The sequence below is a fragment of the Neofelis nebulosa genome, chromosome 14 (assembly GCF_028018385.1).
Source record: "Neofelis nebulosa isolate mNeoNeb1 chromosome 14, mNeoNeb1.pri, whole genome shotgun sequence".
NCBI lineage: Eukaryota > Metazoa > Chordata > Mammalia > Carnivora > Felidae > Neofelis > Neofelis nebulosa.
The window spans coordinates 8,091,258-8,118,790 of NC_080795.1; the positions used below are offsets into that span (position 1 = coordinate 8,091,258).

The 27,533-nt window shown below is 41.0% G+C and overlaps 1 protein-coding gene across 2 annotated transcripts in view; it reads left to right on the forward strand.

The window, feature by feature from the left end:
• Positions 1-25,992, forward strand: part of TGS1 (trimethylguanosine synthase 1) — a 43,204-nt gene extending 17,212 nt beyond the window's left edge. Inside the window, exons 7-13 of one of the 2 annotated variants that reach the window (XM_058699604.1) lie at positions 416-590; positions 2,750-3,056; positions 5,421-5,576; positions 7,174-7,317; positions 11,382-11,598; positions 12,542-12,620; positions 24,382-25,992. In XM_058699604.1, coding sequence (XP_058555587.1) covers positions 416-590; positions 2,750-3,056; positions 5,421-5,576; positions 7,174-7,317; positions 11,382-11,598; positions 12,542-12,620; positions 24,382-24,504 — 1,201 coding nt within the window. In that variant the 3' untranslated portion in view covers positions 24,505-25,992. Of the gene's footprint in view, positions 1-415; positions 591-2,749; positions 3,057-5,420; positions 5,577-7,173; positions 7,318-11,381; positions 11,599-12,541; positions 12,621-23,073 lie in introns of both variants that reach the window. The other variant, XM_058699605.1, reaches the window with a different exon arrangement.
• The last annotated feature ends 1,541 nt before the right edge of the window (positions 25,993-27,533 follow it).

Here is a 27,533-nt window from a genome sequence, read left to right on the forward strand (position 1 = left end):
TTAATTTAGGTTAAGAAGTCAGTGACCACTTTTAAAATAATTGAAGTCCAGGTATGTATGTATGAAAGAGCTTTGGTATCATCTCACCATGAGAAAAGATTATATTTCCCTGATGTGCAACGGGGTTACATGTTTCTGCGATTTCTTTATTACATTTTACTATGTAATACCTGCTTTCTGCTATATATAAGGTATGTTGATACTCCCAACTGATGTTTCAGATTTACTTAAAATTAACATACAACTCCTATGCATTTGAACTTTATTTCATAATTTTTATAATTTAGAAAAGAAATTAAAATGGTGGCTGCTAATCGAAAAATAGTGAAAATTGTCCGTTTTATTCTCTTTTCATATAAGAAAACAAACTCACAGAACTTAAGGTTTGAGTCATCTTCCTTTGGTTTGGTCACAGATACGGTGGAATTTCAAATTTCAGTCATCGGCGGGTCAGATACTTGCAGAAGAATGTGAAGTATAAGTCAAAGTTCCTGGACATGAGAAGACAAATAAATATGAAAAACAAACACATCTTCTTTACTGAAGAGTCAGATAAAACATTTTTCAAGAAAAGCAAAGCTTTGACTAAGGTCTGTATAAATTTTGTTCTATATTTACAGAAAGAATCTCATTTTGTGAGCTTGACTCAAATGGTATTCAAATGGAAATCCTGCTTCTAGCAGATATAAAGGTGCCTAAAATTCTCTTCCCCTTGCTTCCTAAAGGCATATAGCATGTGAACTAAATTTGAAAAAGAATAAGTTGGTAGTAATGTTATGTTTTGAAAGCTATAAAGTATCTGGGAAGATAGATAAAATTGCCTTGTGTATGTAGTAACAGTGAGACTTTCTCATCTGCTTCAGGCTAAGTAGGATCCTGGAAGTCAATTTCTAGTACAGCTTTTATTGTAAGTCTGAATTACGAGATCATCCAGAGGCGATCAGTTAAACATTGCACTATGGGGCGCCTGGGTGGCTCAGTGGGTTAAGCGTCCGACTTCGGCTCAGGTCATGATCTCGCGGTTTGTGAGTTCGAGCCCCGCATCGGGCTCTGGGCTGACAGCTCGGAGCCTGGAGCCTGCTTCGGATTCTGGGTCTCCCTCTCTCTCTGCTCCTCCCCCGCTTGTGCTCTGTCTCTCCCTCTATCAAAAATAAATTTAAAAATGTTAAAAAAAAAAAAAAAATTTTAAACATTGCACTAACCAGTTCATCCAAATGGTCTCATGCGAATTTAGTGATTTACACTGTTAACTGGAGTGTTCACTAGGATATTCGTGTCCCCTCTCTTGGACTCTGCTATACCTGCTGTGCCAGCACCTGAAAAACAAAAGTAATTAGAATAGTTTTTGCTTGGTTTGATGAGTGATACTTTTCCGTTGGGGGGTGGTGGGCAGGGAGGACACCTTCTCATGAGCGAAACCTTTGTATCATTGTATCAGTCACTTCTCCAGCAACTCCTTTGGACAACAGAACAAAATCTCAGATCCTGTAATGACTTTGTTTTACCCTTAAGGTACATTATCCTTCCTAGCTTCAGCATTCTTCCAAAACATGCAACAGACTGATGTTGCTGCCTTCATGTTTTCCTTTTCATTTTAGATTGGTTGGTTGCTAGTGATATTTTAATATTTTAGTGGCCCTGGTTATGTCTGGAACACATTTCCCACTTCAGGTCAGTCAGTCCTATAGAACTTTTTATTTGTTGGATGTGATTGCCCCTATACATCCATCTGTAGACAAAGCAGAAACATACCTGCTATGTATTGACAAGGAAAAAAAGAAATATGGCTGTTGTGTCCTTAGTTATCTGTCTGATACATAGGCACAGTCCCCTTGAAGATTCTGGGTTTGTCTATGCTCATCTTCCAATTTCCTAACTCTTAGGGTCATGAACTCTGTTATGAAGAATATTCTTGTAGGGGCATCTGGGTGGCTCAGTTAGTTAAGCATCTGACTCTTCATTTCAGCTTAGGACATAATCTCATGGTTTGTGGGTTTGAGCCCTACATTGGGCTTTGCACTGACAGTGCAGAACCTGCTTGGGATTCTCTCTCTCCACCCCCCCCCCGCCCCTCCCCCTCTCAAAATAAATAAATAAGCTTAAAAAAGTTTTTGTTTAAAAGAATATTCTTGTTACAGAAGTTTGCAAGGAAGTTACCTGACCTTATTAACATTTCTAAGAAACCTAGTTTTTAGGAATCCTTTTACAGGCTTCACTCCGTTAAAGGGCAGTTTGCATTGTTCTTTTTCTTCAGATGGGCACTAAATCTTTTTAGAGTTTATCTTTGATGCTGAGTACAATTTAACATAGACTATAGCCTCAGCCATTGAAGAAAGGCCTGTATGATTGGAAAAGATAACATTAATGACAATAATAAGTAGGTACGTGTGTAATGGCAATATCACATAGTATGGTTATATTGTCAGAAGCCTCTATGGAAAGCTACTGGAACAGTTCAGCTTTATCCTCTTAGTGCTAATTGATTACAGGAAAGTCACCACCTTGTGTTTAAGCTGATATTTTCTTCCTTCTCAAGAAATCTTTAATAAGGTCATGGTATGTCCAGATAAGAAAATTGTGCAGTTAGCTCAGAATTACTTTTTGCGTAATTAGCTTGTATGATACAGTGTACTTATTGGAGCTAATAATTATGACTCAGCTTCTCAGTGAAGTCCAAATGGTCAGAGCAGGTAGGACTATTCTGTGCAATTTAGAATTAATTCGTGCTTGTGATGACTGACAATTTCAGGTAGAAAAATTTCTAAAATGGGTGAATGAACCAATGGATGAGGAAGCATCAGAGGAGTCAGTTTCTCATGACAACGTGCAAGACACGTGCACAAGCAGTGATTCAGAGGAGCAAGAAATGTCTGTTAAAAAAGGCGATGACCCACTTGAGACGAGCAATCAAGAACCTGGAAAGTGTCACGCCGTGTCTTCAGCTGGTGAACTGGAAACAGAAAAAAATGAAGGAGACAGCACAGTAACAGCTATTACACATCAGGAAGATTGTGTTACTCAGATTACACCAGATTCTGTACAGGTCAACACTGAAAGTAAGACTGTGCTTCAGCTTACTGATGAATTTGGATAATGTGCTTCCCTAGCTGTCACTTGTTAACCGTCTATACCTAAGGATGCACCGCTATTTTACTTTATTTTATTTTATTTTATTTTATTTCATTTCATTTCATTTCATTTCATTTCATTTCATTTCATTTTATTTTATTTTACTTTGAGGTGGGGGTAGAGCACGTGTGCACACACGGGGAGGGGCAGAGAGAGAATGTGGGGCTCGATCCCACAACCCTAGGATCACGACCTGAGCCGAAATCAAGAGTCAGACAACTAACTGAGCCACCCAGGCGCCTCTCACCGCCATTCATTTTCAAGTAGAGACGATGCACAGTAAGTGTAAATGTGCTAGTGGCTATGGTTTGGCACCAGAAGACTACACTCTTGGCTGAGCAAGCGTGATGAGATACAAGGGCGCGCGTGTGGGAAAGCTGAGTGTCTCTGTTCCACCAAGATTGGTCTCTGCCACTACCCTCTGCTCCCTGGGCTAAAAGTGACTGGCAGTCCCTTTTATCCCTCTTGAAATTTGGTATTGCTCTGGTGTTCCTTTTAATAATTCTTTTTATTTTGGGGCGCCTGGCTGGCTCAGTCGGTTAAGCGTACCAGCTTCGGCTCAGTTCGTGATCTCGCGGTTCGTGAGTTCGAGCCCAGCATCAGGCTCCATGCTGACAGCTCAGAGCCGGGAGCCTGCTTCAGATTCTGTGTCTCCCTCTCTCTCTGCCCCTCCCCTGCTCACGCTCTTTCTCTCTCTCTCTCTCAAAACTAAATAAGGATTAAAATAATTTTTTTTTTAATGAGGAAAATACCTCATTTGAATTTTGATTTGTGTGTGTGTGTGTATGTGTGTAGAGAGCTGTATTGTTTGTATCACATACTCCTTTGCCTTTCTAAAAAGCATACTAAAGTAGTTTAAATTTTTTTTTATTGTCATGTACAACTGATGTTCAAATGGTACTTGCAGATTTCATGTGCCTTATTTTCATTTAATCTATAAAATAGCCCAGTGAGGTAGATGGAATTATCCCTATTCTATAAATACAGAAAGTAAAGCTCAGAGAAACTAAGAATTTGCCTGAGATCACACAGCTAGTAGGTGGCATAGCTAGGACTCAGTACCAGGTTGTCTGGTTCCTCGGTCCCATTTCCCCCCTACCGCTTCCCTCCTTCCCTAATTACCTCATGTCACAGTGCTGGTAGTTCTCACCTGGGCCCATACCACCCACCTCGGGGGCATTTGGAAGGTGTTGGCTGTTAGAATGACCTGGGGGTAAGGGCATTTAGTACTTGGGGTTAACCTTCTGTCGTGTATAGGATGATCTTGCACAATAAGGAATTGTTCATTCAAAATGTTAGTGTTGATGACACCTTGTGCTGTTTGCAATGACCGGATGACGTATTAAGACATAGTTCTGTCCTTGAGAATCATTGAAGCAGTAGTTTTATTTGTCATCATCAATTCTTCTCATTATGTCTAGCTGTGATAATGCTCTTTCTAAGTTGCTATTTCTGATCTCAGAACTGAGACAAGATAACCAAATTAATAAAAATTGTTTAAGAAAAAAGTCCGTCGCCGGGCGCCTGGGTGGCCCGGTCAGTTAAGCATCTCACTTTGGCTCAGGTCATGATCTCACAATCGTGTTCTGTGCTGACAGCTCAGAGCCTGGAGCCTGCTTAAGATTCTGCATCTGCCCCTCCTCCCCTGCTCACACTCTGTCTCTTGCTCTCTCAAAAATAAATAAAACATTTAAAAAAAAGAAGAAAAAGAAAAAGTCCATCTTTGAATGAGTGAGATCCTTTTCTGTTAGCATTAAAGCCATGACCTATTTTAATTTCCTTTAGGTCATAGGATCTTCAGGTCATGTCTGTGTTCAGAGGATTGACCAAGTTAGGACTCAGTCAGTCCTTGGGAGGTTTTATTTTAAAGAAGGGAAGAACAATGCTTGGATTTCTATAATTGACCGACTAAAGTAGTACCTTATCTAACAGAAGTAATAACTTTTATACCTATGTAGTATCTGTACACATCCCCTAACAATCTTGAGAAGTAAGTAGATAAAATACTATTCATTCATTCCTTTTGAGGAATTAAAAGTTGGATCTTAGTGAGCCTGGGTTTCTTTACCAAGCCCAGGCAGGTTATAAACAGCAAAATAGAAGCTGTCATGTAAAGTCAGTGCTATGTGCATCAGGCCCTCCTGCTTCTCCAGGGGTGCCGTTGCACGCATGTTCTGGAGTGCGTTCCCAAATTGTAAATACTGAATGTGGCTATACTTTTAGATAAATTCATCTACGATTTCCTTTTTTTCATAGTGAGCATCTGTATTTTTTATATTCTTTTATTTTAGCTGAAAGTAAAAAGAAGAAGAAGACAAAGAAAAACAGGAACAAAAAGGTAATTGGCCTGCCTCCCGAGATAGCTGCTGTTCCTGAGCTGGCAAAGTACTGGGCCCAGAGATACAGGCTTTTCTCCCGTTTTGATGATGGGATTAAATTGGACAGAGGTAAAATATATGTGGGGGTTTTTTTGACACTATTTTGAAATAATTTCAAAGTTACAGAAACATGGCAGGAATAGTAAAAATTTCATAATGCCCTTTACCCGTATCTGACTGCTTGGTAACATTTTGCCACGTTTGCTTTATCATTCTGTGTGTGTGTGTTTCTGATCCAGGCGCTCCTACCCCTTAATACTTGTATGTGTGTTTTCTAAGAACAAAGATACTTTATGTAATGGTGATAAAATTACAAATGTAACCTTGCTGCAATATTCTTTTCTGCGGTCCAGACTGCAGTTTCATCTGTTACCCTAATCATGTCCTTTATGGCGTTTTTTCTTCCAGTTGACGACCACGTATTGCGTTTAGTTTTCATGTTGTTTTCTTTTCCTTTCATCTGGAATAGTCCCTCAGCCTTTTTTGTCTTTCTTGACTCTGACAGTTTCCAAAGAAAAGTGGCCAATTATTTCCTACAGTGTCTCTTAGTTTGAGTATATATGTATTTTTAAAACTTCACATTCAGGTTTAATCTGGATTTGTGGCATTTTAGGATGGATAGCAAAAAGAGTCAATAGACTATTAAGCAGAACATCTGATGAAGAAATACCTAGTGCAGAAGGTGTAATTTAATGAATTAGCTCTGGAAGCGGAGTTCTTCTGTGAGTGTTCCTGCTATGTCTGGAACACCTTCCTTCATTCATTTCTGCAAATTGATGCTTATTTTCATATCGGGGCTCCCTAAACATTGGTCTTTATTGACTGTCAAAATCAGGAGGCTTGATCTGTGGTTAGAACTTTGGGTTCTGTGAACCTCTTCTAATAATTTACAAAATGTTGTGCTTGTTGTGTATCGAAGAAAGTACATAGGAGTTTGGAGAAATAAGGCTGGATAAAAAAGCTTTCTAATTTATGAAAGGAATTTATATTTGTATTCTTCCAACAATGAGGAGCCATTTAAAGTTTTGGTAAGGAAAGAGAACAGGAAAATTGGTGCATGATTTTGTTCCAGAGAAATAAATTTCTGAAAAAAAATGTTAATTTTTTTCTGTTGGGAAAGGAAGTCAGTATCCTCTTTCTTCTGGAGTGGGCATAGGACCCTGTTTCTGAAAATGAAGAGGGGTCTATTCCTACAGCTTTGCATCCTTTTGCTGTCAGCTTCTTGCTTTTCCTGACCCTTTTGAAATGTACACATTTTTCCAAAGTGTCGAGTACAAATCCGGCTCAATAGTTCCCTGTTAGAAATAAAGTAATCTGGAAACGCAGTGGGGTCTGGGGAGCCAACTTTCCATTTTCCTTAATAGTCATTAATACTTCAAACAGAAAAACGAAAGTTGCATTCAGTTATTAGAAGTATATTATAAAAGCAACAGGCAAGAATTGAGACGGTTGCTTCTGTGCAAATCGGGAATGGGAATAGTACTGCTTTTTATAACAAGCTCTACTGAACTTTCTGTAAAAAAAACGAAGCAATTTATAGGGTCTTGAAAAGAGAGACTAGATCTTGTTCGGGTATAGCATATATAGTAACGCTTGCTGTGACGTTTGTGCTCGGGTTGGCTTCTTGAAATTGAACCATCTTCATCGGGATGCTCTTCCTCTGCAGAGGGCTGGTTTTCAGTGACCCCTGAGAAGATTGCTGAACACATTGCTGGCCGGGTCAGCCAGTCCTTCAAGTGTGACATTGTAGTAGATGCATTTTGTGGAGTCGGAGGAAATACCATTCAGTTTGCCTTAACAGGAAAGACAGGTAATTAGCCGACAATGGAAGAAAGCGATTTATTTTCCATTTGTTTGAGTTAAAAAGTTTCATTTGCTTTAGCCTATCTATGTTGTATATAATTAGTAACATAACCCCAGATATCCAAAATCATAATAGCAGGGCGCCTGGGTGGCTCAGTCAAGTTAAGCGTGTGACTCTTTAGTTCGGCTCAGGTCAGGATCTCACAATGAAATCGAGCCCCGCATTGGGCTCTGTGCTAACAGCACAGAATAAGTAAATGAACATTTTTTTAAAATACATAATAATAGGGGCGCCTGGGTGGCTCAGTCGGTTAAGCGTCCGACTTCGGCTCAGGTCACGATCTCGCGGTCCGTGGGTTCGAGCCCCGCGTCGGGCTCCGGGCTGACGGCTCGGAGCCTGGAGCCTGCTTCCGATTCTGTGTCTCCCTCTCTCTCTGCTCCTCCCCCGTTCATGCTCTGTCTCTCTCTCTGTCTCAAAAATAAATAAACGTTAAAAAAAATTTTTTAAGAAATACATAATGATAATAATAATAACAACAGCATATATCAAGCCATACACCCTGCATCACGTACTAGCATAAGTGCTTAATATGTATACATTTATTAGTCAGCAGTCTTGTGAGGTGTATCTTTTACTGTCTGTGTTTCACAGATAAACAGAAAAATAAAGAGATGAAATAATTTGCCCAGGATTACACAGACACAGCTTGGTGAAGCCAAGATTAATAACATTATAGAAAACCAACAATTCTGAAATGGGAAGGCATTCTTTAGAAGAAGAGTGGACAGGGAGTACCTGCTTTTCCTCCTCTGTGACTTTGGACATCATTTAACCTCAGTTTAAAGGAGACCTTAAATTGAGATAACGTCTGTAGTACCTTTCAGCTTTAAACATCATAAGACTCTAAAAATCTTTCAAGTGTTAGGTCCTCCTCATGTTTGACTTTGGAATCCCGGAAAAGAAAACCTCTATTACTGTATATCTGCCAAGAACTTTGTCAAGTAGGTAGTACGTGTGCTGTTTCCCAGGGAAAAGAAAGCTTTATAAAATTGAACAATCTGCCCAAATTGGCATAGCTGAGTCATGAAGCCAAGGTTTTTTTCCTGATATCCCTGTTCTTTCTAAATTCTTTTGAAAGCGTAATATCAAAGACATCAGTTGTTGAGTCATAGTCTGAAGATGCTTTTTTTTCCCCGACATCTTTCTATGATACATGTAGTTTCCATTTCAGTGAATTAAGGTTAAGTCTCATTAATTTATATGAAGTTCTTAATGTTGACTAGGAAAGCATGATTCTGGAAGCCTAATATAGAAGCTAAAAATCATGAAGGAAAACTTAACATTGATTTTAAGACCCATGCTGATGAACTGTGACCCTTATTTAATCATGCTCCAGGGCAGGGCATTGCCCACCTTATATGGTCTCCCAATAGCCTGAATGAAAGTTGTTTTCAGAGTTACTGGAATAGGAATTATTTTCTTGTTTTCCTTGAATTCATTATTTACTCTGCAATTTCTTCTCTGCACTTGCCAGATAAACCCTTCCTGTGAGCTCAAATCAGTGTATATTGCATGAAAATGATTTTTCAAAATCATTGTCAACTTGTCAACTTGGTCTTCATTTTGACATTGCATCATAACATGACAATTAAAATATCCGCCCTCCGGGGCGCCAGGGTGGCTCAGTCGGTTAAGCGTCTGACTTCAGCTCAGGTCATGATCTCACGGTCCGTGAGTCTGAGCCCCGCGTTGGGCTCTGGGCTGATGGCTCAGAGCCTGGAGCCTGCTTCCGATTCTGTGTCTCCCTCTCTCTCTGCCCCTCCCCCGTTCATGCTCTGTCTCTCTCTCTCTCTCTCAAAAATAAATAAACGTTTAAAAAAATAAAATAAAATATCCGCTCTCCAATAAAGCAGCAAATAGATCTGGATATTTTTTCAAATACTATGGAAACTGTCCATATTGAAGATTTGTATTTCTTTGAATATAGGTCCGTAGCCAAGGCTTTCTGCAGCTTAGTACACGTTTGGTAAAGGAAAATGTCTAATGTGGGTCCCACGCTAAAGGAAGTCTATTTCTGGCATGTTCTCCCAGATCCAGCTTTCATCAAGGCGCCTTAGGGTCTTTTAATCACTCACGCTTACAGGTAGCCAGCTTCTGGGAGGAAAGAGAAGCAGGTAGCGAATACCATGCCTCTCTGGTACTGTCATGACCTGGCTTCTGTCTTTGCACCATCTGGAATGGAAAGCCTAGGACCCCTCAAGCCTGTTCAGCGTAGTGGTGTCCTGTGACCTGTTTCCCAAACAAGCAGCAACAGCTCGCAGATGCTCTAATGTTAGTTATAGGTACTGCTCCATGCTAGGGGATTCAAAACATTTGAATTATAATTGATTGTGTGCTTACATATCTCTATGTGTGTTGATATATATATACACATACGCACATAATCATTCTTCAGCTGAATATATATGAATCCACACACATACGTGTACGTGCCCATACACATATGAGAAAGTAGCGTTGTGTATGATTGACATGATCCCTTTGTGCCATTGCTTCCTTCCACTCAGATGGTTGTGGTCTATGCATCTACTCACCTGAGTGTTAGAGAATCCACAAGGTTTTGCATTTTGCCGTTAAAGATTTTTTCCCTCTCTATCTACTTCAGTATCCTTGCTATTCAATAGAATTTTCTGTGATGATGGCAATGTTCTGTATCTGCATTGTCTAGGTGTGATAGCCACTAGCCACGTGTGGCTATTGAGCATTTAAAATGTGGCAGGGTGACTGAGGATCTGAACTCTTTATTTCATTTTAATCAATTTAAAGGTAATAGCCACATATGGCTGGTGGCTACCATTATTGGACAGTGCAGTTCTATATAATGTCATCCAACGTTTGTCGGCATTTCATGTACATAATAGATTGAGTGCTTACATTCTGTTAGGCCTAAAAATAAAACCGCCTCTAGGAGAATGTAGATGAAAACGTGAGAATTGACTGAGTATATTTGATGTTGAAAATCATTTTTCCCCATTGAGTTTTTGATGTTGTCGGCATATCTTTCCATCTGTCTCTATACTACAAGTGGAGCAGATTGAACAGCTAAAAAGGACATTTTCATCTTTTTTGTTATGAATGTTAGCTTATTTGGAACAGAAAAATAGCATTGTAAATGCATAATTTTCAACATGTAATTGGAGCTCGTATACATTGTTCAAGTGATTATTTAGTGCATTATTTCTCAAAAGTGTTAACAAATTTTGAAACCAGCATTTTGTAGAAAACAACTGTGTTTCCATGACAACCGTGGTGTATGCATTAGGGTTCCACTTAGACCTTGCAAATATAAAATATTGCCACAAGCACACTGGTGCACGTACAGGTGCACTTGAGTTATTTGCTGTAAGACATCATGAGTGAGCTCAAATCAACTTATGTTTGCATTGCTAATTATGAAATTGCAGTAAATTAAATGAAAGCCCTCTCGGTGAAAACATAACGTTGTCAGTTCCCTCCTCCCTAAGATGTCTCATTAAACATTATCAGCAGATGTTTTTACATTTCTTGTTCATAAGTTGGCTCTATAGGTTTGTCAAATGTGTTTCAATTTGCTCTTCTGTAGAAGTTGTCAAATTTGTCTTTGGAGGCTGTGTCTCATTTTAGGAAATGGGTCTTTTCTGAAATCCTAGTGTGGTTACAGGCTTGACATGCAGTCAGCGACCTTTCCACGTGTTTGCTGCTCACGCCGTTCAGGTCACAGTGCTGAACACGTTACCTCTCAGTAGATACTGTGTGACTACTGTCACTACTTGCTTTGGAAAAGCTGGCTGAGTGACACAGCTTTGAAAGCCAGGCCACTTAGTCCCATTTTCTTGGTACTACACAAGTGCATCTTTCTACTTTAGGTTAAATTTTTTAATTAAGTTTTTATCCCCGGTATATGAACCAAAAACTCCCTTAGTCTTTAAAAAAAGTTCTTGTAAAGAGAAGAAAGGAGACTGCTCAGAAGATGAACTGTACTATGTAACATTGGGTGTCATTTAACTCCTCTCTTGTTTTCCCACTTTCAGTGATTGCCATTGATATTGATCCTGTTAAGATTGATCTTGCTCGCAATAATGCAGAAGTTTATGGAATAGCAGACAAGATAGAGTTCATCTGTGGAGATTTCCTCCTGCTGGCTTCTCACTTAAAGGCTGATGTTGTGTTTCTTAGCCCCCCTTGGGGAGGACCAGACTATGCTACTGCAGAGACCTTTGACATTAGGACCATGATGTCTCCAGATGGATATCCTTTGCAAGGCTGGCAGTTTACTCAAACAGTGGTTGTAGAGAGAAGGGCGTACGTATGAATGAGTGTGTGTGTGTGTGTGTGTGTGTGTGTGTGTGTGTGTGTGTTTCAGGGAGAGAGAGGTTAGTGAAGGCGGGGGATACTCACTAGTAGCACCTGATAGGTTCCGGTTTATTTTGCATAAAAAGCCAGTATGTAAACATTAAGTGCTGGTTGATTGCCAAGAGTAATGGCAAATGTGAAGTTATATTTCCTTTGGTTACTGTCCAATTATATCATTATAAAACAAGAAGTAGGAAGTATTAATTGCTTGAAATTATGGTCCTGGACATTGGGAGATTCCTCAAGACCTGTCCTTACGAGTCTGGGTGACCATCCTTTAACTTTTCTTCAACTTACACTGGCTTGAGCTGATTCTCTTTGTCTCTTCCAGTGTTTCCTCTCACTTTTCCAAGACACCGAAGCAAATTTTTCTTTCATGGTAACATTTATTATTTGTCCCTTTCTTTATCTGTCCTCCCCAGAGGAATCACCTCTTTGACTCTAACAGGAAGCGTGTTTCTAAACTGCTAATTAAAATTTAGGATGTAAACCACAATGACCAGATTTACTTGTCTTTTATTCTTTACTGGAAAGAGATGGTATTGTGCTTTCTTCTTCTTTCTACTCTCACAGTAATTAGGAAATGGTAGAAAGACAGTGTATTTCTGACTCCTGGCTGCCTTCCACAAGGATAATCGAACGAACAGTTTTAACTGCTAATCTTTGACCCATCTGAATTACAAAATCTCCTACTTAATTCTCTTTTAGGTTCCATTAGAGGATCTAAATGTGTGTCTTATTGTTACCTATCAAAATATATTTGGGATATGATGCAAGAACATATCTCTGCTCAGAAATGAACTGCTCTTTTTGTTACCATTCCTTAACTGCTGTCCACCTTTGAAATTTTCAGGCGTTCCCAGAAGATCACTAATAATATTGTTTATTTCCTTCCAAGAAATGCTGATATTGACCAGGTAAGTAAGCCACTACTGCAGAACTTCTCTGAGCCTGTGGCATAACTATTAGGAAAAACGGGCAGAAAAAAGATACAAGGCATTTCTTTGAGAACATATTTATGAGAAGTCTCTGGCTTTTTTGCTAATAGTAGAAAACTGGAGGTGTTTGGTAGTTAAATCCTTGCCTGTTTAATGCGCTTCATCTCCTCAGCTCCTGGCGTGCATATACATAAATAGAATACTCGGGGCTTTTAATATGTTCTGGAAGGATGACCGGGTGTGTTGTGTTTCAAATGTGCATACCGAGACTAGGCAAGATCTGTCTTTACCGAAGCCTACCTCGAGAATCGAGTTTTTAGGTATTCCTCAGAAGAGGACCCTACCTAGAAATACATAGACAGATGAAACCTTAATTTGGCCAGAAGCAGTTTTAACCATAGTCTTGGAGTGTGGGAAGCTAGACTAACAGTTAAATGTCCTCATTCCATTCTTACCATAAACACTTATTTTAGTAATGTTATTTTTTCTCTGGTAGAGTTGGATTTGGTACAACTGCCTTGTGAGGATTTGATGGTGGCTTTATTTCATGTTTTTGTTGGTTTGCTTTGTATAAACACTTACTACGTAGTTACTGTGTGGTGAGCGTTCTGTTGAAAATCTTTTGTCTTTCATGTTTTGATTTTACTAGTATAACTAGGTCTGGAGTTTTCCTTTCTCTCCTATTTGATACTCCGAGAGCTGACCCTGTCGTGCTCAGCCAATACAAGGCAATTGGCCGAGGGAGTAGCCGGAGCGGAACTTGCGAGTTCTTGTTCTCCTTCTTCCTGGGCCGGCTTCCCACAGGCCCGTGCCTCCCGCCTCAGGCCAGAGGCGCTGCCCTCCATCCTGCGCACACACGTTCAGACCATCCCGGGTCTCCGGAGGTCTCGTTCGTTTGACGGCCTCCCTTTGTAGTGTCTTCATCCAATGCTGGCTTGCGGTAGCCAACAGGCCTCCTAGCCCGGCACCGTCCCAGGGCTTTCGCCACGGGGACGTAAATAACGACAGTGCAACCTTCTCACGAGAAAGGTGGAGATTGAACGCGCTGGCTCTCTGGTTGGATGACTTCAGGAAACGCTCCGATGATGTAGGACGTAAACTGGACTTCGGAGTCCAAGAAACTTCGATGGTAGGAGTTGAGCAGAAGGTGGCCGGAGCGCCAAAGACACAGCAGTGGGAATGTGTGGGTAGCGTTCAGTTAATGGGCTCAGAGAGAGAGAGAGCAAATCAAACAGACCGGGTTTAGTCTCGGCCCTGCCGCTCACCAGCTGTCCGGCGACGGTTCCGAGGCGTAGACGAGGCTGGGGGTTCCGCGTTTAACACAGTACCTCCAGCCCATAAACCTTCGATAACGTCCTGCGTCTGTGACTTATCGCAAAGTTGTTGTGAGGAGAAGGGACATGCTCCTAACACCTTGAAGAGGACCAGTATGGAGAGATGATATGTTTTCCCTAGAGGACAGAATAGAAGCTCCTGTATTTGTGAAATGATAGAACTTAATTTATAAACACACCTCCCCGATCACCTGTTTTTCTCGTCCTCTCATCAGAAACATACACTCTGAACCGACATACTCTTGTGTCAGTTGGGCACACTCTCGCGATCATGACGTATTTCCTTGGTCTTTGCAACACTGGCTCTCAGCTCCGGCTGCTAATTGGAGTCGCCTGAGTGGCTTTTGTTTTTTATTGTGGTAAGATGCACACAACAAAACTTACCATAAACCATCTGTAAACGTCAGACACATTCGCACTGTCGTGCAACCATCCCGCCATCCGCCTCAGAACTTTTACATCTTCCCAAACTGCAACTCTGTACTGTGAAACACTGACTCACCGCCTGCCCCTGGCAACCACCATTCTCCTCTCTGTGTCCGTGAATTTGACTGATCTAGGTGCCCCAAATAAGTGGAGTCATACGGTATTTGTCCTTTGGTATCTAGCCTGTTTCACGGAGTATAGTGTCCTGAAGTCATCCACGTTTCAGCATGTGCCAGAACTTCCTTCCTTCTTAAGGCCGAACGGTATTCCGTTGTGTGGACATACCACATACCGTTTGTCCCTTCATCAGTGGACATTTTGAGCTACTTTCACCTTTTGGCCGATGTGAATAATGCTGCTGTGGGTGCCCTGTATCTTTTCCTGCTTTGAGTTCTTTCGGGTATATACCCAGAAGCAAACTTGCCGGATCATAGAGTAATTCTGTTTAGTTTTTTGAAGACCCACCCTACAATTACTCCCTGGCAGCTGAACCAGTTTACATTCCTACCAGCAATTCATCAGGAGTTCAGTGTCTCCACATTCTCACCAGCACTTGCTTTTTCTGTTGGTTGTTTTGTTATGATAATAGCCGCTCTAATGGGTAGGAAATGGTATCTCATTGGAGTTTTGATTTGCACTTCCCTAATGACTCATGATGTTGAGGACCATCTGTTCACGTGTGTATCCTCTGGGTATTAATCCCCTCTCAGTATATACTTTGCCCGTATTTTTCCCCATCCTGTGGGTTGCCTTTTTTACTGTCTTGATAGTGTTCTTTGCTGTACAAAGTTTGTAATTTTGATGAAGTTCAGTTTGGCTCTTTTTCCTGTGTATTGCCGGTGCTTTTGGTGTCATAGTCAAGAAATTGTTACCAAATCTAATGTCGTGAAACTCTTGCCTGTGTTTTCTTCTGAGAGGTTTATGATTTTAGCAAGTAGCTTTTTAAAACTACCAGTTGAAGAGTCCCCAAATGATTGTAGTATGCTGTCAGAGTTGAGATTCTCTGGGTTAACAGAAGGGTAAATGATCTGAACGAGCCGGAGCTCTTACTCTGTGGGTTAGAGGAGGTGAAATTAGATCTTGTCACCTGTCATCTATTTATGAGCCACAGTGTTTGAATATTAGACCTCCCAAACACTGTGTGCTGTACCGTTACAAGAAAAAGCACTGTCCCCTTGCTTCATGCATTTTTTATATCAAATCTCATATTAAACTGTGTCTCCTACTCACGTGACTCTCATCTGCATCCTGTGCTCCCAAGTAAAGTCGAGCCTGTTGATTCCATAATTCTTATTTGCTCACATAAATATTATGCTCCATATTGCTAGTCTCATAAGTGGTTATGTGATCCTTCTATTAAATATTTGATGGGCTTCTTGGGGTACTTGGATGACAATAGGAAACTCACTATTTATTGCAAAAGTTACAGTGAGTATGTTTTTTCTAGTTAAGTTAACATTTTCCCAAGGAGGAAGTTAATTTTTTTCTCTTTAACTTGTGTTTTTGGTTTAGTTCAGAAACCTGCCAGAATTAGTTCATTCACATTTTCTACCTGTAGAGGGAGTAACGACACTAAAAAATAATAAAAGTCAAAAAGGAAATGAGATTTCAAGTGTTATTATATTGTTTGGTATTAAATTTGGATCAAATTACAGTAGGGAGTCAACTTTTTAAAATGAAAAATATCTATCCATATATAGTATTTCTACAATGGGAGACAAGACAGTTCTGCAAGAATGAGAGAAAGCGGCATTACAGAGAAGTCCACTTTTTTGCTAAGGAACATTTAGAATGTCACAGCAACCTGAACTTCCACATGGGCTGGGTTCCCCAAGTTCATGAGTTGGCTGTTTGAAACTCAGGCCGCATTTTTCCCACAGAAATGTCTATTAAGAACAGTTCATTTCCCATGCAGGGAGATTTGTACTCATGGTGTTTGTATTTAGGGTAACTAAAGTGAGAATGGACTCAGCACTGATACAGCTTGTCCTGTAGTCTGTCCACATGGGAGACGAGGCTGGTTGTTTTCTGTGTCTAGTAACACATTTTTCTAGGTCCCCTATTACCTCAGTCTCTTACTCCCCTTTTCTGTGTGGGTGTTATTCCAGGACACGTATTCCCTTGTTATCCACACTCTCACTGTCCAACTCAAGAACTGAATAATTTAGAAAGTCTTTTTGCGACAGGCTCTTTGGAGGGAAGTCACAATTGAAACTTTGGAACTGATTAGGTTCAGTTCGGAGGGCCCAGGATGTATGTATTTATCTACTGGATGATAATCTTCCTTTGACAATCAGAGTTCAGCCAATACTAGCTTTGGTTCCACCAGACATTCCAAATACGGGAAACTTCTGTTTTAAAAAGTGCACGTACACAATATGGATCGAGATGTCTGAGCAGAGCGGAAGGTCGGTATGAAGTCCCTTTGGGCGGCAGCTCCAACGTGGAGGAACCCGTCTGCTGGGCAGACGTTGGGGTGCTGAGAGGGGCGGCTGCTGGCTGGTGGGATACAGCGCCTCCTTATCTTTGTCTCCTGAAATGTCTAGCCTTCTCTTTAAAGGACTCTTCTTGATAGTTTGTGCGTACCGGTACAGAAAGGGCAGCGTTGCGCAGCATCCCTGAGGATTGTGTTGAAAAATGAACTGGGGGGCGCCTGGGTGGCTCGGTTGAGCGTCCGACTTCGGCTCAGGTCACGATCTCGCGGTCCGTGAGTTCGAGCCCCGCGTCGGGCTCTGGGCTGACGGCTCGGAGCCTGGAGCCTGCTTCCGATTCTGTGTCTCCCGCTCTCTCTGACCCTCCCCCGTTCATGCTCTGTCTCTCTCTGTCTCAAAAATAAATAAACTTAAAAAAAAAAAAAAGAAAAAGAAAAATGAACTGGGAGGCAGCCGTGTTTCGTGTCAGTCCGGGCACCGGGCCGGCAGACGTGCCCTGCCCTTCGGTGACCTCCCCCGCACACGCCGTGACGACAGGCAGGCCAGTCCCCAACTGTTTTATTTCCCGAGGAAGCAGGACCAGGTTTGTGAGCTGACCTAGTACCACAGGTAAAAATGAACCTGTGATTGTTTACGTTGCAGCCCCAGGCCTAAAAGCTGTGAGATTGAATCAGGAGAGCCCTTCTTCCCAGTGGGCCGAGTGCTTGAGGCTCCCGCAGGAGCCAGTACATGGTGTCTGGGAAGGGGAGAGCTCCTGCTTAACAGCAGTCCTCACGCTTCCAGCAGCTTCTTGTGTCAGGTGGGCGGGCAGGCAGGAAAGGAGGACTTACAGGTGACATTTCTAAAACCACATAGAAGAACAGTGAGGCTGAATATGGAAACTTGAGGTAATGTTATTTGGAAAAAGATTACTTTAAATATAATGTTAAATATTTTAAATATAATTCAGTTCATTGGCGTTTTTAGTGTTTGTTTTTAGCTGAGTGCAATGAAAATCTACCACCGATTTCTTTGCAAATGTTAGTTCCGAGCTGTTATAGTATCTGTTTATATGAGAAATGAAAAATTAGGGCCTTGCCGGTTTCTGTGGTGAGAAATTTGTGTCCGATTCTTCCAAAAGAAATTTCCGTAGTAGAAATCTGGTATAATGGCAGCACGGTCGTATAGCCAAAACCGAATCCACGTGGTCAGTATGATGAAGTCGTCCCGACGGGTGGAGGGCCCGTAGTCTGGGTGTAGATACCAGAAGCAGGAGAGAGTAGAAGAAGGACCAGGAACTGGATTGGATCTGCTACATGTAGGAATAGTAACCTCTAAAGCCGTTGAACCTGAAAGTAGCCAGCCCCTAAGACTCCGAGTGCTCAAAAGTGCCCTCATCCTGCATTTGTATACAACACAAACAGCTTCTAATTATGTCCCTGTTGAATACACGTTTCTTGCTGGTTGGCATCCTTAGAGCTCGAGGCTTTCCCTGCACGTTTCGTTGGATTATCGCCGAGGCTCCAGAGCAGGCAAGTCAGGTTCCCAGCCTGAAGTTGGCGATGTGCGGACTGGAGGAGTTCGGTGACTTGACTGCTCCTTCTGTCTCACAGTGGCAGGGCCTTGCCGTCTCCCACTGACAAGGGATTCACTACCAAGAGGAACAGGTCCATCTGCTATCAGTGAGTTAGCCCACCCTCAGACTGGAAGCAGTGAACAGAAGTTGGTACGAGAGAAGCAAGGGAGCTGTAAAGAACTTCGGCTGGGTCAGTTCTGTTTCATTCCTGATTAGTGAGAAAAAAGAGGGCTGGAACTTCACCGCAAACTGAAAGGCACTCGCTGCTGAGCTTTGTCTCCACGAGGATCCTCTTATCTCTTCTAGGAACTGGTACCAGGTGTCTAGACCACTTCTATCCCTAGTGAAACCTACTGCCTAGTACGTACAGTGCGGTTAAGGATACGTTCGACCAGCTTCGGTAGCTGGCTTTTCCCTGGGGAGTTTGCTGCTGGCCAGAAGGGCAGTGTTGTTCGTTCTTCTGCTGCGTATATTCTCGTTCTCCAGAGGGGCCGTGCACCTGGCCCCATAAGTGCATCTGGAAAGGCAGATAAGATCCTGGACAGAAGCTTACATTTCTTTTGCTCCTTTGGGTAAATTTTTTCAGTAAATGATGTAGATAAAAAGTAGGAGCATACCACACGGTGCTACAAACAAGTCCTGTGCAAGCAGCCGGGGCCTCTGGATTCTCTGGGCCGTTGTGCTATATGTAACTAGCTGGATTTAAGAGCAGTCTTCGGGTTTCTGGTATCCAGCTCTGAGAACAGGTAAGGAGCAAAGCTCAGTGAACTGATTTTTGGTAGCCTTCTTCCGAGAAACTAATGTAGGAAAGCTTTTGGTGCTCAGCAGAGTTTTTTTTGACCCGTCACCACTGTGCTCCTGTTGACAGTGGTGGCTTTTAAAAATCATATTTATTTTAAGCACCAAGTAAATATTTGAAAAAAAAACAAGAAATGATACTTGTGAGAGCTTGAGGTAATCTTTAAGTTATCTGAAAAACTTTTAGCAAAAAAAATTAAGATTCATTCACTCCAGCATAGAAATCTTCCTGTTTATCATGTGCAGATAAATGGAACTCAGCTTAAGTTGTGAGTATTCCCTGGTTTTCTGCCGATAAAAAATACTTCCTTTTATCTCCCAGAGAACTATTCATCAGAAATATTTTATCCAGCTTGCTTTCATTTGTGTGCAGTTATTAATTGGCTGTCACAAAACACAAGGGCAAAGGAACCATAGATAAGGCACTTGTTTCCGGTCACGGCCAATAATACTTCAGATGGCTTGCTGCTCCTGTCGCTACTTGGCAGAAATGCGGGGGCGCCTGGGTGGCTCAGTCGGTTAAGCGTCTGACTTGGGGCTCAGGTCATGATCTCACGGTTCGTGAGTTCGAGCCCCACATCGGCCTCTGTGCTGACAGCTGGGAGCCTGGAACCTGCTTCGGAATCTGTGTCTCCCTCTCTCTCTGCCCCACCCCTGCTCACACTCTTGTCTTTCTCAGTCTCTCCAAAAGGAATAAACATACATACATACAAATAAATAAACAAATAAATGGCGGAAATCTGTAGGCCCCATAAAAAATACTCCTCGTTTTCACCAGATGTAATTTGCATCTAGGCAAGTTTTTGCATATTGCAGATATAATCACTTCTGCAGTGTAATAAAAAGACTTATTTCCAGTGCTCTGATTTTTGTGCATCTTATAATAAAGTCCCTGCCCTTAGTATTGATTGTGTATTTTTCCATTAGGATCCAGTTTAGTGGTTATTTTCTTTTATCTGTTCAGCTGCCGTACCTATTTACTTCAAATCAGTTTGCTTTTGAAAAACAAATGCAGGGGTGCCTCACCAACTCAGTCAGTAGAGCATGAGACTCTTGATCTCTCCAGGTCGTGAGTTCAAGCCCCACATTGGGCATAGTTTACTTAAAAAGAGAAAGAAAGAGGAAGGGAGGAAGGAAATGCACTTTTGAATGTTTAGTTGACTCTTAAATCTTTTGTTTTTATTAAAGTTACCACCTTTACCACGATCTTTACCCATTTCTCCTTTCCCAGTCCCCAAGGAACAACTATTTTAACATCTAGTTGATGAGGGTTACAAGCCTTAGTTCTAGTTCAGTCCAAACTAATTGGGATTTCTTTTGGTAAGTCTAGTGTCCTTGGGTAATATGCCAGAAACATACTATGTGATCCAGAGGTAATAACCTTTATCTATTTACCTACCTGCCCTTTACTCTCCCATTCCTGTCTTGCCTCTCTCCTTTCCTCCTTTTCTCTCTCTCAATTTATTAAACTTTAAGAAAGAGGAAGGAATCAAATAGCCTTTTTTCAGTTAAACCTGCTAGTGAAAAATAAAGACAACTGGAAATCAATGGCATTAAGTTTGATTGAAACAAAGTATTACTGGTTTGAACTACACAGTCTTTATAGTCTTTTCAGCTCCAGAATCCTAGCCTTTATATAGTTGGGGGCCTGGGTGGCTCAGTCAGTTAAGCCTCTCACTCTTCATGATCTCATGGTGTGTGAATTTGAGCCCCTGCATCAAACTGAGGGGTGACAGTGCAGAGCCTGCTTGGAATTCTCTCTCTCCCTTTCTCTCTGCCCCTTCCCAGCTTGTGTGTGTGTGTGTGTGTGTGTGTGTGTCTAATAGTTAAATAAACATTTAAAAGAAGTTTAAAAAAAATAAAATATATATGGTTTTAAAAACATGAAAAAGTACAAAAACACTAAAGTTAGAAATTTGTTTTAATTAGAACATGTGAGAGTAACACTTTAAGTTTCTAAACACTGAATAGATAGGAGTTTTCTCATATTTTGACATAGACCCACCTTTTCCTCAGTGTCAGGAAAAGTGCACGCTTATTTTTTTGTCTGTCATCTGCCTCTCCCAGCCTACATGAAGGTTGAGATTTTGTGTGTGTGTGTTTGCTACACTTCACTACCTGGAACAAAAACCTCCACGCATTCAGTAAATAGTTTTTGAATAAAAGAATTCATTAAGCATTTTGCAACAGACCCGAGAAAACTCTCACGCGGTGAGCGCATCTCCATTCTTTTTTCTATCTAGAGCACTCGGGTCCAGGCAACCCTCTAAAAAGTGGGGAGAAAGGGAAAAGAAAGTACCCCACTTTCTCAGGGATTTGTTGGGTTTTTCTTAAGTTTATTTTTGAGAGAAAGCACGAGCAGGGGAGCGGCAGAGGGGGGGGGGGGGGTGGGGACAGGATCCGAAGTGAGCTCTGTGCTGACAAGAGAAAGCCCAATGCGGGGCTCGAACTCACGAACCTCAAGATCATGATCTGAGCCAAAGTCAGACACCTAACTGACTAAACCACCCAGGAGCCCCTCAGAGATCTGTTTTACTATAATTCTATTTATGGCTCACAAAACGCACTTTTCAGGGACATACGTAGTGCTGTTTTTCAGATCCTTCTAAATTGATGGTGGAACTGGTATTCAGATCTGCCTCTGACTTTGCTCTTGGTTTTCTGCTAGACCTCTCCTAGTAGACTTTTGCTGTGGTCTCAACTCTAGTTCTCTTAACCTGCCCTCTCCTCTCCCCCTGCCTTGTCCTCCTCTCTCCTCCCCAGTCACCACCCCCAACCCCCGCCTCCCTCGACAAAACTTCAGCTTGCCGATTTGTCACTTCCTCTTGAGCAAATCACTGGTTTAAAGGAACAGGAGAAATACTGCACCTGAATTATGTCTAACTCCTGGAAAACTTACCATGAAATAATTATATTTTAGATATACTAGTGAGAATGCCTTTTATTGTTTAAAGACAAAATTTGTCATTTTGTCCTTATGAAAAATCAGACTAACAGGGGCACCTGGCTGGCTCAGTCGGTGGAGCATGTGACTCTTGGTCTCAGGGTTGTAAGTAAGTTCAAGCCCCCTGTTGGGTGTGGAGCCTACTTAAAAAAAAAAAAAAAAAAAAAAGAAATGAATAAAGAAAAATCAGACTGGCATAAACATACCAAAATAGAAGAAACAATTATTCCTATAATTGCCACTTAAAGACTAGTTGACTACTTTTAATTTCTAAAGTTTTACTTTAATGTACTCTTTATTTTTGTTTTTTTTTTTTTTTTTTATTTTTTTTTTTTTTTTTTTATTTTTTTTTTTAAATTTTTTTTTCAATGTTTTTTATTTATTTTTGGGACAGAGAGAGACAGAGCATGAACGGGGGAGGGGCAGAGAGAGAGGGAGACACAGAATCGGAAACAGGCTCCAGGCTCCGAGCCATCAGCCCGGAGCCCGACGCGGGGCTCGAACTCACGGACCGCGAGATCGTGACCTGGCTGAAGTTGGACGCTTAACCGACTGCGCCACCCAGGCGCCCCTAATGTACTCTTTATTAGTGAATAGTGGGATACACGTGTGCTTTCTATCACTATGACAGATACTGTGTTTGACTTGAGTTGTCCGCTATTCCTACTGATAAAAACACAGCCATCTCTTTGGTGTGTGGTATTTTTGTTGTTGTTTTTTTGGGGGGGGGGGGGGCTCTGTTTGTTTTTTTGTTTTGTTTGTTTTTTTTGCAGGTGGGCATTGATGTTGATACTAACTTTTTTAGTGGGACAGCTTCTTTTAGAATGACCTGTGGTTTCTTCCCTATTTCTGTAGCTGTAACTTTTTTTCTAAGAGGAAGTTGAAATGCTTTTTTAAAATACACACTCACTGGTGATGCACAAAAAATCTTCCCTTCTGCCAGATGCTGGTGTAGCACGTGTAATGCCGCTGAGGTTAGTTCTCTCAGCCTCCATGCCGAACGAAACCAGCTGCAGCCCTGCAAAATACTCAGCTTTGCCGATTAGGATCACAGAATGGATTACGGAAACTACAGGTCTCCTTTCGTTGGAACCTGCCCCTGATATTTTGGGTATCCCCAAATATCAGTCAGTGCTTCAGTTATCAGACCCCCAGGACTTTCCCATTGTGATACCCTTCCCCCTGATCGTTCTCGCTGCTATCTTGATAAAGATTCTGGTAACGGAATCGTGGGTTTAGAAGGTAATATATTTGCTAGTTGATAGACGTGAGAATGAAAAGTTGTTGGAATGAACCAAAATTTTATCTGTAGACCTTTGGGGGCAGCATTGCTAGTTTGAACCATCCTTTTGATGTTAACTCTGTGGAGGGAGGTAGAGAGGAGGTGATGCTTTTTTAGCTTCCTAATAAAAAGGTTGGTCACTGTTTCCTCGTAGACCTCAAAAAGTAGGGGGTCTTAAAAATATACACACGAGGGGCACCTGGGTGGCTCAGTCAGTGGAGCATACACCTTCAGCTCAAGTCACGATCTCACTGTGAGTTTGAGCCCCTCATCAGCCTCACTGCTCTCAGTGCAGAGCGTACTTTGGATCCTCTGGCCCCCACTCTCTCTGCCCCTCCCCTGCTCATGCTTTGTCTCAAAATTAAAGAAACACTTAAAAAAATACACAAGAGCAACAGGTGGAGGAAGTGGTCCTGGTCAGGGTAACAGCACAAGAGAAGGAAAAAGCATACAGCAGAGACCAGAACTCTGACAGGAGCATGGGATCATTTCTATCTTGCCGTCTGGTGTATCCCAGCATTAGGGAGCAGGTGCTCGATGAATATCGTTGAATGTGTGAAAGGGCAAGTTGAAGAAGGTAAGGTGAACAGGACCAAAAGCTGTCAGGGAAGGGAGTTCTTTTTTTAAGTTTCTATTTAATAAATAAACCTGATGTTTGGGAAGGGTCCGTTCATTTTCTCTCCCTCTGAGGGCGTTAGCTTCTGCCATTGGAGAGATTGGGTTCTGCCCAAGAAACACAGCACATGGTCTTACCCATATGATCAAATGTGTTTGAAACAAGTATTTCTGCCACCAAATATTACATTAATACCTGCCTGGAAAGTAACGATGGACATTTGAGATGCCTTGTTATTTGAAAGACTTAATTGAAAAGCCGGAGTCTTACTATTTGAGAAAGCATTTAAATGAAGGATTTATTTTGAAGTCACGCTTCTGTTATGTGTGACTTTTTTCCATTCCTTTTTTTAGGTGGCATCCCTAGCCGGGCCTGGAGGGCAAGTGGAAATAGAACAAAACTTTCTTAATAATAAATTGAAGACAATCACTGCTTATTTTGGGGACCTGATTCGAAGATCAGCCTCTGAATCGTAACTGTGAAGGTGGTATAAGGACAGACAAATGGATCATGTGTGGTCAGAACATTATTCAGATGAGACCCTTGAATTTCTGTCTGCATTCACTGATATCTTGTACCCACGATCTTACACCACCGTATGACACAGGAGCTTACGGTAGATTCATGACTATTAATGAGGTACTTGGACACCTTTGGATAACATTAGCTGTGTGCCGTATACATGAGGATAGTCAGTATCTGAAATGGAAAAGGTAGGCTTTCCCCTGTGCTTAATGTCAGACAGTGTGTATATACGTATGTGTGTGTGTGTCTATATATATTTTTGAATCGCACATGTTTTGGTTTAACATCTTTGTGTGTAAGTGGGTATAAAAAACAATCACCGTGTTTCTTCTAATACAGCGATATAAAAAAACAGTGAATGAGCTGTAGTCTGCCCATTAGACCCCTGCTGAGATAAATAATATTAAGCCTTTAAGGGTAGAAACATAAACAGTACAGAAGGGTAGAAAATGAAAAGTAGAACTCTCCTACCCCTTCCCCTATCCATTATTCATTTATCTAAAGATAACGACAGCTAACAGTATTTTATAATTCCTTTGGAAGACAGAAAAGGAATTGCAGTATACTTTAATACACTTTTTTCCCTCTCATTGATGCACTGTTCAGTACTCCCCCCGTTTTTTACATAACGTATGTTTTTTTAAACTATGTACACTTCATTATTGTATCTTGAAGACCTTTCCCATATCCTTACGTACGTGGAGCTCTACCTCATTCCTTTTCGTGGCTATCTTATATTCCATCATGTTGTATTAATTTAACTGGTCCCTGTTGATGGACACCTGGACGGTTTTCAGTTTTTTGCAACTGTCAACTGTTGCAGGCGTCATCAAGCATTTTAGTTTTGTTATCTTATGTGTCAGAAAAATAGTATCTTATTGTTTGTATGTATTCCTTAATTATGAATGAGATTTGAGCATATTTTCATATATTTTGGTCTTAATAGTTTTTCCCCTTTTAAATTTACTGTTCCTATATTTTATCAGTTTTGGAGGGATTGTTATCTTTTTCTTATTAATATACATGACTTCTTCATAAATTAAAGAGCCCTTTGCCTTCAGTAGGTATTGCAGATATGTTTTTCCAGTTTGTTACTGGCCTTTGCTTGTTCTGTAGCTATTTTGTTTTTGTTTTTGCCATACATGAGTTTTTAATTTTTATGTAGTCAGACCTATCGGTCTTTTTCTTTGTTGCTTCTGGGTTTATTTTTCTTAAAAGACATTTTTCCATTCCCAGAAAATACATACATTGATCTAAGCTTTTTTTTTTTTTTTCTAGAATTTTACTGTGTTTGTGTCTTTGCTCCGTCTAGAATTTGCTTTTTAACATTCTCTGATTTTATAAAATTAATGTGTTTTAAATTTCCATTGCAAAAATAATAAGTATATTTTGTAAAATGGGGTTTATATTCTTTTTCTATTAAAATGGCAATGAAAGGAGGAATGTGTGTTGCGTAATTATTCATCTAAAAAGTGTAGTTAGGGGGCGCCTGGGTGGCTCAGTTGGTTGAGCATCTGGCTTCGGCTCTGGTCATGATCTCACGGTTCATGGGTTCGAGCCCCGCGTTGGGCTCTGTGCAGACACACTCGGTGCCTGGAGCCTGCTTCGATTCTGTGTCTTCCTCTCTCTCTGCCCTCCCCTGCTCACGCTCTGTCTCTTTCAAAAATAAAACATTTTTTGAAAATTTAAAAAATAAATAAAAAGTGCGTTTAGTCATTTTAACAAGTAGGTAAAAAGATAGGACTGTAGGACTCTGTCAGGGATCTGGGACCTTTATCTTTTAATAATGTGGACATGTTAAACATTAGACAAAACATGGCTTTGGCTGGGATGGAGCTAGGGGAATTGAAATAAACTGGAATTTCCAGTAAGTACTGGGAGAATAACTGTTAAATAAAACAACTTTGTTGGGGAATGGAGAAGCAATGCTAATTTTTGTCTCTTGAAACTTTACAATGTGTTCCCAGTTGTCCTGTGGCAATAGAGCCGGTCATGAAGGATGAATTGTTTATTGATCCGCAACATCAAAATCTATCAACATTCTTTGTTTTTATACTTTCTCGTCACAGAACATCAGTGTGTGTATCGTAAGTCTGTCATCGTTTTTTAAATAATGGCACCCTTGGTCATAACTACGGGGCCTCTAGAACTAGAACATGACTGTACTCAGCCACTGAGGTAGGAGTTAGAGGAGTAAAAGCAGATTTCCGAAATCACCAAGTGTTTTTTAGTTTGTGTCCCTTAACCTTTCATGTGTATCTTTTTTCCACAGTACGTTTTCTTATTTGTATATTGTTAATATTAAAACTAATTTATCTTCCTGAACATACATACGAGTAGAACGGGAAGCCTAGCCGAGATTAAAATACTCTCCACTAAATCACACGCAGACATAACATAGACTCGTTTGTAGACTATTGGTAGTGTTCAAAAGAACTTTATCGTGCAGCTCCTGTGTTCGAATAAAATCTTACCAAAAGGCCAAATATGGAAAACAGATAAAAGGAAAGCTTCTAGAGTTGCTTCCGATAAAACAGAAATGAGGCTAGCAGCCCTTGTTCTAGTCCAACTCTCTTTTTCTTCTTGTTAAATTACAAGACTTCTTCAAAGTTGCTTTTATAAAAAAAAAAAAAAAAAAAAAAAAAGGATGTATTTTCAATTTGAGTACAAAGTGAACAACTCAAAAAGGGACACCCCCTACCCTCGCCTCCTGCCTGGAGCGCTTTGTCTGCACCTCGTCTCCCACATTTCCATTCCCCTTCCCAAAGGCAATGGTGGGCAGCACCTTAGTATGTTGTAGTTCGAGACATTTCCCAGAGCTGTCCACACACAGTGGGATGGAACATAATAGGATAATATTTTGACATTTGATTTTGAGTTTAATAAGCCGTACAAGTTTCTCCATTTTGATACGTAAACATTTGCGCTATCATTATTTTTTTTTTTTGTATTTATTTTTGAGAGAGAGACAGAGTGAGAG